This window comes from Brassica napus, chromosome A7 (assembly GCF_020379485.1).
Source record: "Brassica napus cultivar Da-Ae chromosome A7, Da-Ae, whole genome shotgun sequence".
In the NCBI taxonomy this organism is placed as follows: Eukaryota; Viridiplantae; Streptophyta; class Magnoliopsida; order Brassicales; family Brassicaceae; genus Brassica; species Brassica napus.
The window spans coordinates 16,210,712-16,226,860 of record NC_063440.1 but is presented as its reverse complement, the minus strand read 5'-3'; the positions used below and the strand labels follow the sequence as shown (position 1 = coordinate 16,226,860).

At 33.5% G+C, this 16,149-nt stretch overlaps 4 protein-coding genes across 6 annotated transcripts; 1 reads left to right on the top strand and 3 right to left on the bottom strand.

Moving 5' to 3' along the window:
- The first annotated feature begins 1,213 nt into the window (after positions 1–1,213).
- LOC106356678 (phytyl ester synthase 2, chloroplastic) lies at positions 1,214–4,502 on the top strand. The gene is made up of 13 exons (XM_013796414.3): positions 1,214–1,592; positions 1,655–1,706; positions 1,780–1,835; positions 1,914–2,072; positions 2,144–2,248; positions 2,322–2,428; positions 2,508–2,629; positions 2,705–2,813; positions 3,096–3,226; positions 3,300–3,669; positions 3,726–3,839; positions 3,910–3,995; positions 4,068–4,502. The coding sequence occupies exons 1-13, from the start codon at positions 1,265–1,267 to the stop codon at positions 4,375–4,377; spliced, it is 2,049 nt and encodes a 682-aa protein (XP_013651868.2). The 5' UTR covers positions 1,214–1,264; the 3' UTR covers positions 4,378–4,502.
- Positions 4,503–4,906: 404 nt separating this feature from the next.
- On the bottom strand, positions 4,907–8,165 carry LOC106352710 (uncharacterized protein At2g33490-like). Of its 3 annotated transcripts, XM_013792348.3 has the most exons (9): positions 7,725–8,126; positions 7,350–7,422; positions 7,155–7,226; positions 6,991–7,052; positions 6,824–6,892; positions 6,675–6,703; positions 6,375–6,585; positions 5,310–6,294; positions 4,907–5,213 (listed from the first exon to the last, which is right to left on the bottom strand). In XM_013792348.3, the coding sequence occupies exons 1-9, from the start codon at positions 7,842–7,844 to the stop codon at positions 5,191–5,193; spliced, it is 1,644 nt and encodes a 547-aa protein (XP_013647802.2). In that variant the 5' UTR covers positions 7,845–8,126; the 3' UTR covers positions 4,907–5,190. The 3 variants fall into 3 exon arrangements, with proteins under 3 accessions (XP_013647802.2, XP_013647801.2, XP_048592907.1); XM_013792347.3 differs by having other exon boundaries at positions 4,907–6,294; positions 7,725–8,165; XM_048736950.1 differs by lacking the exon at positions 7,725–8,126 and having other exon boundaries at positions 4,907–6,294; positions 6,991–7,048.
- A 1,194-nt stretch (positions 8,166–9,359) lies between these two features.
- Positions 9,360–10,473, bottom strand: LOC106356676 (NAC domain-containing protein 104-like). The gene is made up of 2 exons (XM_013796413.3): positions 10,087–10,473; positions 9,360–9,985 (listed from the first exon to the last, which is right to left on the bottom strand). The coding sequence occupies exons 1-2, from the start codon at positions 10,253–10,255 to the stop codon at positions 9,561–9,563; spliced, it is 594 nt and encodes a 197-aa protein (XP_013651867.2). The 5' UTR covers positions 10,256–10,473; the 3' UTR covers positions 9,360–9,560.
- Positions 10,474–13,875: 3,402 nt separating this feature from the next.
- Positions 13,876–16,094, bottom strand: LOC106352709 (glycerophosphodiester phosphodiesterase GDPD2-like). The gene is made up of 7 exons (XM_013792344.3): positions 15,931–16,094; positions 15,555–15,754; positions 15,255–15,314; positions 14,878–15,159; positions 14,661–14,756; positions 14,378–14,574; positions 13,876–14,284 (listed from the first exon to the last, which is right to left on the bottom strand). Exons 1-7 carry the CDS (start codon positions 15,998–16,000, stop codon positions 14,047–14,049), a joined length of 1,143 nt encoding a protein of 380 aa, XP_013647798.2. The 5' UTR covers positions 16,001–16,094; the 3' UTR covers positions 13,876–14,046.
- Positions 16,095–16,149: the final 55 nt, after the last annotated feature.

The window sequence follows — 16,149 nt, the reverse complement described above, 5'->3', positions numbered from 1 at the left end:
TTTAGACATCAAGTAAAGATTCTAGTATTTTAGTGGATTTATAAATCCTTTTTAAGATTTAGAAATATTTTATAAATCTACTAATTTTTTAAATCGAACAAGTGGATTTAAGAAATATTTATATTAATTTCAAAATCAAAATAAATAAATTAAATAGATTTGTAACTAAACCTAAATAACGATTCTTAATTTTTTTTAGTTAAAAGCTATGAACCGTCTTTAGCAGAAACTAAGAACCTAGTCAATAGACCAGAGTTAATCATGGCTTTAGTGAAGTTTATACCATCCAGTGACAAGCAGAATATCTGTTTCGTCATTTGTGCTAGGGGTAATACTGCCAGTTACAAGAATATATGCAATGGGTCGTTGTTCTGGATGATGGTACAATAAAATAGGTAACGTTCATTTTTCTAAAAAGGAACTAATCAACTGTATTTACGTTAATCTCAGTATCATATTAATCTTTTACTTGATCATCATTTTTAATAGCGTTTGGATTAAACATTGTAAGTTTACCCGGACAAACTAGTTTTATCTTAATCTAAACCCTAAATAAACTAAAAGTCGTTCTCATAGAAGAATTATAACCGAGTCTGTCTGACTTTTGGTTCATTCGCTAGTAACCGAGTCTTAACCCTCCTGCATGCAGAGTTTCAAACTCTGCTGTGGGCTATGAAATCCTCTCTACAACTGGACCATAGTTCCATGACTTTTGAGACTGACTGCCTACAGCTTGTCAATCTCATAGAAGAAGACGACGAAGACAAATGGCCATCATTGTTGGCTGAATTTGATGAGTTCCATCTTATTCGTTCTATGTTTACGTTTTGCTCCATATCTTTTATCCCTCGTTCACTGAACATCCGAGCCGTTCTCCTTGCAAAGGGAGCTCGAGCTCGCGGTTTCACTTTCTCCCATGTAAACTCTCAGCTTCCTAGTTGGATGGCCTAGTCGGCCAACCTCAGGGAGTTTTCTTAATAATATATGGAGCTTTCGATGCCAAAAAAAAAAAAACCCTAAATAAACTATAATATGGTTGGTGAATTGAATTTCATAAAACCAAGTCTAAACCAAATTCAAACAGAAAATGTAAAATTCCAAACCGACCTCGAGAAAAAAAAGAAGAAAAGAGTGGAAAGAATGGCGGAGCACGCATCGCTGGCTGTTTTCTCGTGAGCACGAGCTTCTCATGTTCCATTTGCTTGAAGATGAAGTTAAACAACGAGAATGTTCATCTACCATTGATACTCGAGTTCTCTCGTCAATGGCGATTACCATCACCGATGGTATCTGTCCCATCTTCTCCTCAGGTTCAAGAAGAGCTGATTTTTCCTACTTGAAGTCAAACCAACGGCTGACCTCCGTCGCGCTTGGACGTCTCCGGGATGGATCAAAAGCGACGGCCACGGTGAATCCCTATTCAGACACGGAGGCGGCGAGGCCGGAGGAGAGGAAGAGTTTGATGGACTTTTTGGCTGAAGCTGAAAATTTCTATATATCAGAGGGCGGAGATGGAGGTCCACCTCGGTGGTTCTCTCCATTAGAATGCAGCTCACGCGCTCCAGGATCTCCTCTTCTCCTCTATATACCTGGTTCGTCCTTTTTTAATATTGCTTCTTATAGAAACGTGTGTCTCAAGTTAAAGAAACTACAGGGATCGATGGTACTGGATTAGGGCTCATTCGCCAGCATAGGAGACTTGGAGAGTAAGTAATGTTTGATACTAACTTTACTCAATCTTCTTTCTAATCTCTCATTGACTTTTTTGATCATATTTAGGATATTCGACGTATGGTGCCTTCACTTTCCAGCCACGGATCGTACACCTGCTCGAGGTTCTTTTCTTATCTGTTGTTTCATAACCGTTTTTTATAAACTGGATTATTAATCTTTGTTTTTATGTAAATTTGCAGACATTGTGAGACTCATTGAGAGGACAGTTAGGTCGGAATCCTACCGTGTCCCAAACAGACCCATCTATATAGTTGGTGAATCTGTTGGAGCTTGTTTTGCTCTAGATGTTGCAGCGAGTAACCCTGATATTGATATTGTCTTGATTCTTGCTAATCCAGGTAAAATGATACCACTCGCTTTCTCTTGATTCTCTTGTCTTGTGCTCATTTTAAGACACTCTTTGATGCAGTCACACGCGTAAACAACTTCATGTTGCAACCGTTATCGAGTCTACTGGAAATATTGCCCGACCAAGTTCCCAGCTTGATAGAAGATAACTTTGTGTTTCGTGAAGGTGAAGCAACAGACTAGGTTTCAATGCCAGGTTTTGCTTGAAAGTCAGGGCTAACGGTATTTTGTTATTATAGGTTATCATCAGTATGCAGCAATGTTCGAGAGTATGCTGAATGAAACTGTCAAGCAGATGGGTGGAGGACTCTTAGGAGACATCTTTGCAGCCTCGGCTAATCTGCCTGTAAGACTATTTTAGGAGAACAAATCATTTATTGCATGTGTTTTATTTATCATAGCGTTTAACTAGTAACTATTACCAGACTCTGGCTAGGATCTTTCCCAAGGACACACTTCTATGGAAACTTCAACTGCTTAAGTCTGCTTCAGCATCTGCGAAGTCCCACATGTACACAGTCAAAGCCCAAACACTGATACTTCTGAGGTTCATAAACTTCTCTGTTTTCATTATTAAAGAAGCTGAGCTGTAGCTATAATACGTCCTCTATGGATATTGCAGTGGACGTGATCAATGGCTACTGAACAAAGAAGACATTGAAAGACTCTGTTGTGCATTGCCGAAATGTGAAGTCCGTGAGTTTGCGAATAATGGACAGTTCCTCTTCTTGGTAAGGTGCTCTTTATGTTATACAATTTCCAATAAATTGTTAGACGGTAATTAGACGCTTTATAGGTGGGATATGTGTTACTAGGCGGGCACCTAGACGCCGTTTTTAGAACATTTAATTTATAGATTCACAACTTCTTCTACGTTTTGAGTCCTATTTCAGTGAGGTGATGAATCAAATCTAGTCTCTAGCAGTCTTTAACCAATATAGAGACTTGTTGCATCATCAAGATTGTGTTTGGTTTACTAATGAACAGCTCGATTGTTTCTTTATATATGTTAGGAGGATGGAGTAGACCTGGCGACCATCCTTAAGATTGCCTATTATTATCGCCGTGGGAAGAAACTTGATTACATTTCTGATTACACTCTGCCTACTCCCTTTGAGCTCAAAGAGTTTGAACAATCACAAAGGTAAGTGACATCAATCAACAAAGTATCCTATAAGTAAATACTGAAGTAGTATTATTATTTTTCTGTGCCTCAGATTGCTAACAGATGCTGTTTCTCCAGTATTCCTCTCAACTCTAGACAACGGTACAGTAGTAAGATCACTTGCAGGAATACCTTCAGAGGGACCTGTTCTGTATGTTGGCAACCACATGTTGCTTGGTCTCGAACTGCGTCCAGCAGCTATTCATTTCTTGAAAGAGAGGAACATTATCTTGCGTGGCCTTGCACATCCACTGATGTTTGCCAAAAAGATAGGCTCAAAGCTCCCTGATATGCAGATGTTCGACTCAGTTAGGATTATAGGCGCAGTTCCCGTCTCGAATACAAATTTCTACAAGCTGCTTCGTTCAAAGGCTCATGTGGTCTTGTATCCTGGAGGTGTCCGTGAAGCCTTGCACAGAAAGGTAACTTAATTGTTTGTGTTTCCTTCATGTTTTTTGCTCTGACACATTTTCTGCAGGGTGAAGAATACAAGCTGTTCTGGCCTGAACATTCAGAGTTTGTAAGGATTGCATCTAAGTTTGGAACAAAAATCATTCCTTTCGGCGCTGTTGGAGAAGATGATCTCTGTCAAGTAAAGCACAAATCTCTTCTTTCTTCTAGTTTTTGTTTCAATCAGTAACTTTCTTGGAGTAATATCACAGATGGTTTTGGATTACAATGATCAAATGAAGATCCCTTTCTTGAAGAACATCATAGAAGAGATAACACAGGACACTATTAAGCTGAGGTATTATATTCAATCTCTTTTCAAGATTATATATATAGTAATGAAAATGTGGTGGTGATAAAATATGATCAGGAATGATGAAGAAGGCGAAGTGAGGAACCAAGATTTGCATATGCCTGGACTAATTCCAAAGATTCCTGGACGGTATTACATATACTTTGGGAAACCGATAGAAACAAAAGGTAGAGAGAAAGAGCTAAATGATAAAGAGAAAGCTCATGAGGTTTACTTGGAGGTCAAGTCTGAAGTAGAAAGGTGTATGACCTATTTGAAGACCAAAAGAGAAAGTGATCCTTACAGAAACATATTCCCAAGGCTGCTTTATTACCTCTCACATGGTCTCTCTTCTCAAATCCCAACCTTTGATCTCCCAAATCATTGAACTTTTGCTACTAAACCTCCAACATGAGATAAGTGTTGTTTCAAACAAAACCTTTTATTTGATATACCTGACAATGAATATCATTAAATCTTTGATAACTTACAAAATAAAGAAAAAAATGTAATACAACTTCGGAATCAAAGTTTCAAATGGTTATGTCAAAATATCTTGAATTTTCTGGGTAATTGTACTCCAGAGATATCTATGGATGCATAGTACAATAAGAAGTAATCATCACCAACACTATGGAAGCTCTGTGATTTTGAAGAGATGTTTCCACCAGCAATACTAAGAATGGCAAAGAGAGCAGGTGTGAGTCAAATGTAAAATGTGTTAATTTCTTTGGCTTGAGCGTTGTGAGTAGTATATGAGACCTGATTAGTTTGCCCATATGTATATCTTCCTGAGAAGAGAGACTCTTCAAAAGAACCAATCAATGATCTTTGAATGGGACGTCCACTCAAGCTTCTACCGAACCTTTTACATATATTGAGGAACCATTAATGGGATGCAGATCACTGGAGTAAAATGATAGATGAGGAACCATTAAACTACCAAAATAATAATTATGGATTTTGTAAGGAAACATTCCCTCTAATTTCTCAATTTCCTTCTCCTAATTTTCAGAAAACAACAACTAAATTTTTTTCAAAGTTACAAAGATATGTAAGGGAAACAAAAAACAGTATAGTGTTACAAATTAGGAGATTCAAAAAACCAAAGAACTACAAAATAAATCAGACTTGTATATTTACTTTCTACAACCAACGTTTTGATCAAACGCCACGCCACGCTAGCTACTACTACACATCTTCATCGTCCAATCAATTTTACTCCTGCGTTTGACATGAACAACAACTCCTGTCTTAAAATCATGGGTGATGATGAAGATTTCGCAGTTCCAAGGTTACAAAAAACACAGTGTTCGTTACCTCTTATTTGACCGCTCTGAGAAGCAGCTTCCCCGACCCGAGACCGAGACCGAGAGAGCGATCTGAGATTCATCAGAGACGCTGGAGTTAGAGGCAGAGGCGGTGGAGAGACTACTCTGTCAGTGTCAGGAAAGGGTTGTTCTCTCTGGTTTACTGAAGGTATGGAGTAGCTTCTTGGTACAACCAAAGGTGGAACCGGAAGTGGTGATGCTACAATGTTCTTGGACACAGCTACATTGCTTCTTTCTTGACTCCACGTGGTTACAGGAGCTGAGTGACCAGTCAGACCAGGAGATTTAGAGCGTCGTGGAGGAGCAGATTGACCCGGTGGTCTAGGAAGCTCATGGAGTTCGTTGATCCGCGGAGAAGAAGCGAGGGGAGGTGAAGCCGCAGGAGACATCCTTGGAGAAGATGAGTGAGCCTGACCCGGAACTGGAAGACGGGTTGAGGATGGTTTGACCGGTCCAGAAAAGGCGTGCTGAGTAGTTTCTGAAGGACGAGGGAGACGGGAATAGATGTTGGTTTCCGCTTCTTTATGAACGGTTTTTATGGGTTCAAGCGGAGACGAATGCCATAAGTGTGCACTGTGGTTTGCTTGCGTGAAGATTGATGAGGACTTTGAATCGACAGGAGTTGGTAATACGTAAGCGTTTGCAGACTTCTCATGAGGGAACAACGGTGCTGAATGGCTGCTCTTTCTGCGATCTTGGTATGACATTGGGTTCTCTTCTCTATGATCTGCATTTACCTTCATCGATCCTTGTGGTGTAGGTAGAGCTTCTACTCTCTGCTCACTTGTTATGTAGTCAAAGCTGAGTTCTCCATCTCTGTTAAAATGTCGGTCATCATCATCATCATCCTCACTAGATTCCATTTCGTTCTCGTTATCAGAGAGCTCACAGTCGATGTGTTGTCTCTCCGCAGCAATTCTGACTTGTTTCTCTACTGCCTCAAGTGATTTTAGACCAGCCAAGAACAGATGCTTCTATGAAAATGTAAAGAAAAAGAAAGTATAAGAGACAGTAATTGAGCAGTTCAGTTGCCTTATTTTGGGGGGGAAGGTACCTGAGCAGTGTGGTGGCGGGCTGCTTGTGTGAGGAGACTTCGAGCTTGTCCTTCCTTTAGAGATTTTAATCGGAAAATGCACAAGGTGGCCTCGTCTTGTAGCTCATCACGAGCAGTCTCCAACTGTCGGCGTATAAGTTTCTCCCCTTTACTGCCTTTAAGGTGTACCTTGTCTTTCACATGCTCCATCACCATGTTCTTAACAACGTCTCTGTAAGTTAAGACTCAAGACGTTTAGGCAAAAAATTAATCAAACAAATACTGAGAAAGGAAAAGACTACATTGCAGGAGATAACTGACCTCTTTTCTTCACATTGTTGCTTCATATCCTGAGAGGGAAAGATAATAAAAAAAGATTAGCGGATCTTTATCAAGGTTTTGTTTCGTCAATTTGGTCCTTTTTTAACCCTTGCTCAAACTATATTAACTAGACTAAAGCTAGAGCATACCTCGACGGTTCTAAGGTCACTGAGAAGTGACTCTGACGGTCGTGTAATGGTCTTGAATATTTGAGAACGCTAAAGGAAAAAAGCAAAACAAGAACTTGTCTCAGTTTGATCACAATTTATACATATACGGCTTCAGGGAAAGTACAAGGGTGCAACATACAACTTACATAAGTGTCGACGAGTTTCTGAAGCTCAAACTGAACTTGACCCAACTTGAGCAAAATTCTACCTTCAGAAGAAAGAAACAATGTTACAGCATGTAAAACAAGACAAAACAAAACATCCATCCATGAGAGATGAATCTTCCAAAAAAAAAAGAAAACAGACTTACCACTTTCTTCATCGTTATGAGGAGAGATTTGCTCCAAGCATGAACCCATCTCCCCCAATGATTCAGAAAACTCTGACAAATAAAACAAAAATGATTTAGAGTCTAATACATATATTAATCTTCAACTATGAACCAGAGTGGATGATAAAAAGTTGTAAAAACATCAACAAAAAGTAGAGAGAATATGTATTTTACCATAAGCGCTATTGGCAGTGGCAGCAGCCACAGAGAGTAATCTATCATAACCCTCCCTCATTTCTTGCATATCCTGGAATCAACAATTAATTATACACCACATATATCCAAATTATAAACAAACATTTTTTAACCTCATTTACCATTAAAACCAAATTTAATGAATCATCCAGTCTAATTCCGGAAACAAAACAACCAAGTAACTAACTAACACCAGTTACCGTAACTAACTAACTACATGTCTATTTGAACTAATGGGTTAATCACTTCTTTTTATTAGAAAAATTTACCACAGAAACTCGAACAATCAAAAGCAAACAACCCAGAGAATTAAAAAAAAAAACTAGCTTAAAACCTCATCTACAAAATGTGTACCTTGGAGGCTCGAGCAAGGCCATCAATCTGTGTAGTAGGAAAAAGCTCTTCAATATTAACCGCATCGACCTTGGTGGGCAATGCGAATCTCCTTAACCTCCCTAACGATGCTTTCATCATATCTCCCGATAACCCTAATCAATCAGAACAAACTCCTCTACAAATTCAGAGAGTTCCTAACAATATGAGATTTCGCGAGAGGATACAGAGAGAGAGAAGTGAGATTCAAGTATTGTGGTAATAATGTGTTCAATGTAAGAAAGAAAGAAAGAAAAGCTCTAAAAAGTTGTCTTTTTTTTTGGTTGGTCAAAGAAAGAAACAGATCGAACAGCCGGAAAGACGGAGACGAGACCAATATTGGGGAAGAAATCTCACGCGTGTAAGTAATGACCAACGGCTCAGATTTGATCATTTACACGTGGCCTGATCTCAACTGATATTAAAGGTCAAAAAGTCAAAAAGTTTTATGACAGCCGACACGTCATCCTTTTGGATTTGACCGGATGATGGTCAAACATATCTGCCCTGTTGTTTTCGTCAAGGAGTTTAGATTTGAACATTTGAATTCTTATGTTGATTTCAATTGGATCATATAAATTATGTGACTTTGAATATGACTCGCTTGATCATCATGAGAACAAGACTCGCTTGTAATCATATCGATATCATCGGAGCATTATGATTACGACGGGCAATAGGGCAATGTTTTTTTAATAATATTAATTATATTAATCATTCTGATCAGGCATTGGATAAAAAAATTACAAGTACACCAGAGAACATAATAACACTCAAATGAAATATAAGGAAGACATTTAAGATCAAATTTCTGTATCTATATTGGAGTCACAATAATTTTATTTTGTATTTGCAGTTTTTGTTTTAAAATAATTTTATTAAATAAGTTTATGTGTGTTTTGATAATAGTATTTTAATTATTTATTTATTTTTTCAGGATTTTTATTATTATTAATAATATTTCATTTTATTAATTTTAAAAGTGAAAACCAAAAACTAAAAACCAAAATTTAAAACAATCATTTATATTTTTTCAAAAAACTAAAATCTATTGCAATATCAAAAACCAAAAACCAAAATTTAAAAACTAAAAATCAAAAACGAGAAGATAAAATCTAAAAATTAGAAAAACAATCATCAGCTTAAAGTACTTTGTATAATATTTGGAGAGAGCGGCACAACCGTCCACTGGATAACGAGCAGCATTACAATTTCTACTTATCAAAATCATATAACCGTTAAAAAAATCATATAATGTTATGGTTTTGGGCCAACCGTCCAGAGCAATATATTACTACATGAATTCAAATGCTCTGGAAGCTAAACCCAAAATCATAACATTATATGATTTTTTTAACTATGTACTATCTAATAAGTATGATAACTATTGTAGTTTTTTTTTAATTAGTTTTAGAGTTTTCTTACGTGCATGTAATAAATTACCATCTTTTGGTAAAAATAATAAATTATTACGTATAAACGTGTTTTTGAAAGCCACTCTTTTCTTCTTCAAAATTTCTTTCTCAAATCTGAAAAAGGACTAAAAGGCAATTTAGGTCTGCAGCAACTAGGTGATAAAGTTTTGGACTATGATAATGTATTGAGAATCTAATGCTCTGATTCAAAGAACTATTATTATTATTACTGATGAGATTCTGTTGTGCTTTCATTCCGATTCTTATAAACTGATCTTTACAATTTGTTCTTTATTTTTTTTTATTCGTGACAAAACTACATAATAAGTATAATAATAATTCTTAAAAAAACTAACCCACCCGTTTTTAAGAACATCTTCATAAAGCAAGCCATCAGAAGAAGCTAAGGTGGAGAAGGAGATGGAGGAAGAATATTTCCATCTTTCTCTATAAGAAGATCCAAACTCTCTGCATCAACCGTTTCTTTTTCTTCATTTTCTCCTTCTTCTTCGGATTCAGGTTCGTTATTCTTGCGAAAAACATGGCACAAAACCCAATCAGTCTCTGAAATTGTCAACGGGAGGCTAAATACATCCATGAACCAATTGTATTGTGGAGATTCGTCTTTATCTGACAAAAGAATATCGTCGGGCTCTTCATGATCAACGAAAGTGAATGGACGTTTGATACCGACTAATGTATCATTATTCTTTGGATCTAACACACCAGTTTCTTCTCCGATTTGTTTCCAAATACTATGAGGGTTGAAAGTAACTTGGCCGTTAAGTTTTCTGCAATAAAAGTACCAATGCGTTTCTCTTGGATAGCCTGAAAGAACAAATAGAGATAGAGACCGAACGTTAGTTACCCATAAGCAAAACCCGGACAATGGAACACGAAACCTAGATAGAAAATCTGGTTAATCTTACCAGGCAGGTCACGAGGACGTCTTGAGAAGATATCATGACACTCTTCAGGTACATTGGGAGCTCTCATTCGTTGTTCCAGAGCTTTTCTCGTCAAGAAATATTTTGAAATCTCACAATCTGTTGGACGAAACCTGAATCCTACAGGCAAAGCTTTGTGTTTTGGTTCCATTATTTGAAAGAGTATTTATCAATGGCCAAAAGTTTTGTGATGAGAGTAATATCGTGAATCCTAATTGGATGACAATATATAGTGTCGGAGTTCTTTGGTAAATAAGGACAACTAAAAATTAAAAACAAAAATGAGTACATATGATAATGCATGTGTCGGTCGTATCTCTTATATATTAATTGAGAAACATTATAACATATTTTTTATAACCACTAGTCATCGTTAGAATGATTATTAGAATCTTTACAGAAATAGATTGATCTATTTAAATATATAATAAACTTTTTATTAAACTAACCTTAAATTTATTATTAATGTTCTTTATTATTTCCTTAAATAAAACTTACAAAATTACCTAATGTGACTAAAATATATATGATAATTAATGATTTTGAATAATAAAGATTTGATAAAAGTTATTGTATCTTCTATCATATTTGTTTAATTTTAAACTATTAAAATAAATTAAACAACCACATTAACCATATAATAAAAATTTAGATTTTTCTGTATATGTTATATTTGAAATTTAAAAAAAAACTATAAATTAATAAAACTGTTAAAAATCTCACATTCAATTTTATGATCCACTGTTTAAATTTTTTTTATGACAAGATACAAATTATTACAAAATCATATAAGTAGAAAGTCTCATCTAATAATTATTAAGATTATATATATATATATATATATATATCGTTTTAAATTATACTATATACCATATAAAACATATAAATAGTTTAATTTTGAAATTTACTTTGAACAAACTTTTTTTGATAAAAGCTTTGAACAAAATTGACAACTTAATTTTATAAGAAAATACAAATTACTAAAACTATTAAAGACAATTCTCTCAAATAGACAATTTTCAAGTTTTTATCACAAAATAGACACTAAGGAGGAAAATGACCAAAAAGTTTCACTTAATAGGTAAAAAATACCTTAATACCCTAGATATATAAATACAAATAAATAAATAAAATAAATTTTTTAGAGTTTCATATTATATGTTTTCAAATTCAAACTTTTTTAATTCTTTTTTCAAAATTTCTTTTTGCAATTCGAAATACTTTTTGAAACTATTTTTCAAATTTTTATATTCAAATTTTTGATAGTTATTTTTATTTTATAAAATTTTAAAACTTAATTCCAAATCTTCACCATTTAACATTAAACCCTAAGATTTGAATTAGTTAACCCTACGAGTATAAGTGTATATTTACCTTTTTAATAAAACATTTTGGTCATTTTGATCCTTAGAGACTATATTTGTGACAAAAACTTTTTTATTGATATCCTAGGGTATTTCTCAACTGTTAATCCCACAATGAAAATTTTGTTATCATTAATTTAAAGTTTTTTTCTATAAAATATACAAATGATTAAAAAAACCATATAAGTAAAAAGCATCATTTAATAGAAATTAATATTAAAAACTAATATAAAAATAATATATATATATATATCATTAAATTTAATTATATATCCTATCATAGAGAAAAAAATTATTGTTTGGATAAATAGTTTTTATTTATATGTTCGCACCAGTTTAATTATATATGTAATAGTTACTGACTTTTTAATTATTCATTATATATTTATTATTTCACAATATGTAAAAAAATACAATTCATAATATAATTTTTATATATAATGTTCATTCCGCACAAGGAGCGGACGTAACCTAGTTTATAGTATTATAATCTAACACAAGACAATTAGATTATTATTATTGCATTAGAAAAACTACAAAAATAATTCATATATTAATAAATTTATAGAAATGAGCAAGCTCAAAGAATTATTAAAATGAAAAGAAAAATGATTCTAATTTTGACTGGTAAACATAGTTATTGTATGAAACTATTTAATCACAAATATATTAAAGAACACTATGGTGACCAGGGAACGGCGAAGAATAATACATTCCCTAACGTTCCTAAAAAAATTACCATTCACAAAGAATAATAATTCCATCTCATTCCCTTTCATTCCTTTTTTTGTAGAGAATTAAAAAAGAAAATTATTCCTTGTTAAAATTGATAAGGAACAACCATTCATTTTCATTCCTGCTATTTTATTCCCGAACATTTCTTTTTTATTTGTTCCTCTTGTTTCCCGAATGATAAGTTGAATTAATCCGCCTGATGAATTAGACTTCAAAGTTTTATTTGGCGAGGTGAATTAATTGTATTTTTGTTTTGTTTATATCAAAGAGACTTTCTGTTGTGGCTATTGGAATTGGATTCTTGAATTTGATACTGATGAAGAGGAAAAGAGAATGTCTTTTGTTTTCTTCATAGTTAAGGCAGAGACGAGGGAGAACAACGAGTTGTAGTTTGATTGGAACTTCAAGCATCCTTTCGAAAGGTTTGGATGAAAGACACATACTGTCATTGGGATATAATTAAGAACCATGTATTTCTTCCCCCCCATGAGAACATAAAATTTTATAATTACTTATTAATATATATATATATATATATATATATATATCTATATATTACTAATAAAAAACTTATAATGATAAATTATTATTTTTGTTTTCGTTTAAAAATTCTTACGTATTATAATTTTTTTTAAAACCACTTTGTACACTATATTCATCATATAAAAATAAATCTTAAAATGACTTAATATTCTCTTTTCGATTATATAAAATTAAAAATTTTACATGCTTAATGTTTAGTTATGTGTTTTCTATTTTTAAATTTTGAACTTTTTATTATACTTTTTATTATACTTTTTTTAGATAAGAACACAATATATATATACATATATATACATATATGAATTATATTTTTATTTTAAAATATATATTTTAATTAAAAGACTATATTGATAAATTATTATTTATGTTTTCATTTGAAATTCTTACATATTTTACTTTTAAAAGTTTCTTTGTATACTATATTCATTATATAGAAATAAATCTTAAACATTATTCAATATTCTCTTTTTATATTAAATTAAAATTTTTACTTGATTAATATTTAGTTATATGTTTTTAAAAAAAAAATTATATAGGAATTATCTTTTTGTTTTATAACATATTTTAGATTTTGGATAATTATTTTTACTATTAAGTTTAGCACTTATCTAATAAAAATATTTTTTTTCATTTTTTGGCTAATTTATGTATTTTATTAACCACAATAACTTTTAACATGAGAGTTCTCGAATGTGAAAAATTATTTCGTAAACAATATTAGATAGATAGATAGTTTTATCTTAAAATAGTGAATTTGAAAGACTCAACCCATTATTACCAAAATTATATGAAAATTTCTTTTTCCTAAAATACATAACCTAGAAAATTTTTATTACCATATTTTCAATAAGAATTAGATTTTGATATTTCTCACCTACGATAAAAGCTTATAAATTAATAATGTCAGGAATATAATTTTATTAATTTAGTAAAGTATTATTTTAATTGAAAGATTAAGTAAATTGAAACCTTAAATTAAGAATCGGAAAATATATTGATTATAAATATAAAAATTAGCAAAAAATAATACAGTAATTTGATTTTTGAATTATATAATTTACTATATGGTATTTTAAAAATCAATCCATGTAAATTAGTTTATAAACTGATCCATGTGAAGACCAAAGAGTAAGAAAATTGCAGATAGATTGCAGATTTATATACAGTTTAGCTATTGGAGCAAGACACTCAGATCGGAAGAAAAAAGAAGAAGAAAGAAGAAAAAAAATATCACATGATAAAAGAAGTAAAAGATACAAAGATATTCGATCAGAAAAAACATAGGTAATAATGAAATCAATTAATACTGTATCAACTGTGAAAGAAGCTTGAGAAGAAAATCAATCTCCTTCTGTGAAAACTCAGGTCTTGTAATGGCAGCAACATCATCCTTTGACTGTGATGATGGTAATGGTGATGATGGTGATGGTGGTCTTATCATCATGAGCGTCACTGACTCAGAAATCTCCTCAACAAAGTCTACAATCACTCCTTCAATCCCCATCACATATTGCATGTACACTGCCTCTCCCACATTGCTGCAACACCCATTTTGAATCAATACATCATCAACTCAGAGCTTAGAGTCAGAGTTTGGCTGTGCATAATAAGAGAGAATGAAGAAGCTTTACTTGAGTTTGCCGTATGTGAGAAGAGAAAGGTTAGATTCTTTGATCTTGGCAATGGCTGATGGGTTTCTGAAAACTCCTTTAACCTCTGAAACAATACCTTGTAGCTTTCCTTCCAAGCAAACTTTAATGGCTTCTTCCAGTGAGTTTCTTCTCTCGTCTTTGAACATTTGATTCCCCGCATCAGTCAGAAAGAAAACCTACGAAAACAAACCACATAATTGGATCAAAATGGATGCATTTGCTGAAAATTAGGATTAATTTTTTTTTTGAGACAGGAACATACAGGGTAAGTGTTCTGCAGTTCTCTAACAAGCTGTGCTGCATCTGGTTGGAAACTTGAGAAGATCACTGGTCTGTCTTTAGCATAATCAAACACCACCTGTAGTTTGTGCCACACGCAACAAATGGAAACAGAAAAAAAAAGGTTAATACCTTTTTTTTTTACTAATAATAATACTCTTAGAATTGGTTGGACTGACTAGTATTATATATGATCATACCTGCAGAACTGTTCTCAAGACATGGACGAGAAACTCTCGTTCATAGACAACCTGATTATCGAATTTCAACTCGATATTGAACCCTAGAGATTGGTCAACTCGTTCGAAAGCTTCTTGTAGCGTGCAAAGGGAGTCATCAGAGTCAACTTCCCATTTCAAAACCTGACCTTCTTTGGATTTCCTCATAAGGGTCTTGCCTGTTTTCTCAGCTTCTTTCTGAGGTCCATAGAGGAGAAACTCAGAGAGGCTCAAGTCAGTCACTCTACTCTCATTAACAATACCCTGAACACAATAAATACAAAACACAATATCCATCTATTTGAGATCATAATCTTGCATTAGGATAAAAAAGAATCAAGATCTAAGAGAAGACTCACATTCTCTTGAGAGTAGATGAAATCATCATGAAAAATGACTGGACAATAATCTTTTGTCACCTAAAAAAAAAAAAAAAACCACACAAAGCTCGTGGATTCACTTTCGTGGCCATGATCTCTCTTTCTCCAATCTTCTTGTTCATATCAATTCTAAGAAACTATAAATAGCATCCCCAAGAAAAAAAAGGAGATCCACATCAGAATATTCTTCTACACAAAATTTTAATCTTAATTTCAAAATATAACCCCCAAGATTAACCTAACCGACTATAACTTGAGAGAGGACTCGAAGAAACCAACCTGAACATCGAACTCAATGAAATCGATGGGAAACTTGGCTGCAGAATTGAAAGAGAGGATAGAGTTTTCTTTAAAACCTCTGGTTCTCCGATCAGAAGACTGCAACACATTCATACCATTTCCTCTGTGTCCAATCACAGAGAATCCAGGCATCTTAAACGGTTTCGGTTCGCTCAATTCTAAACCGGAGGGACTCATACCTGAATAAGAAGAAGCGTGTATTAGTAAACGATGATAGCTTTACAGCTTTATACACATACATATATATATAATATATCTACTTGCCAAAACTAGTAAAATCCTGTAATAACTACAAATATTAAAAGAAGATAATATGGAGTTGCCGTGATACATAAGGCAGGGTTTGATATGTTACCGTCGGATAATCCGTAAACGGAGTCCGGGAGGCTAGGGACGTCGGCGACAAGAACAGTACGAAGAGCCATTTTTCAGATTTTCTCACGACTATAGAGAGAGAAGAAAGAGAGGTTTCGAAATGCATGTGACGATTTCTTGTTTGTTAATTGGAGTATATATTTATATATAAAAAATGAAGGAAGCTAAAAGGAGCTGGATCTTCTCCGCGTTTCGAATA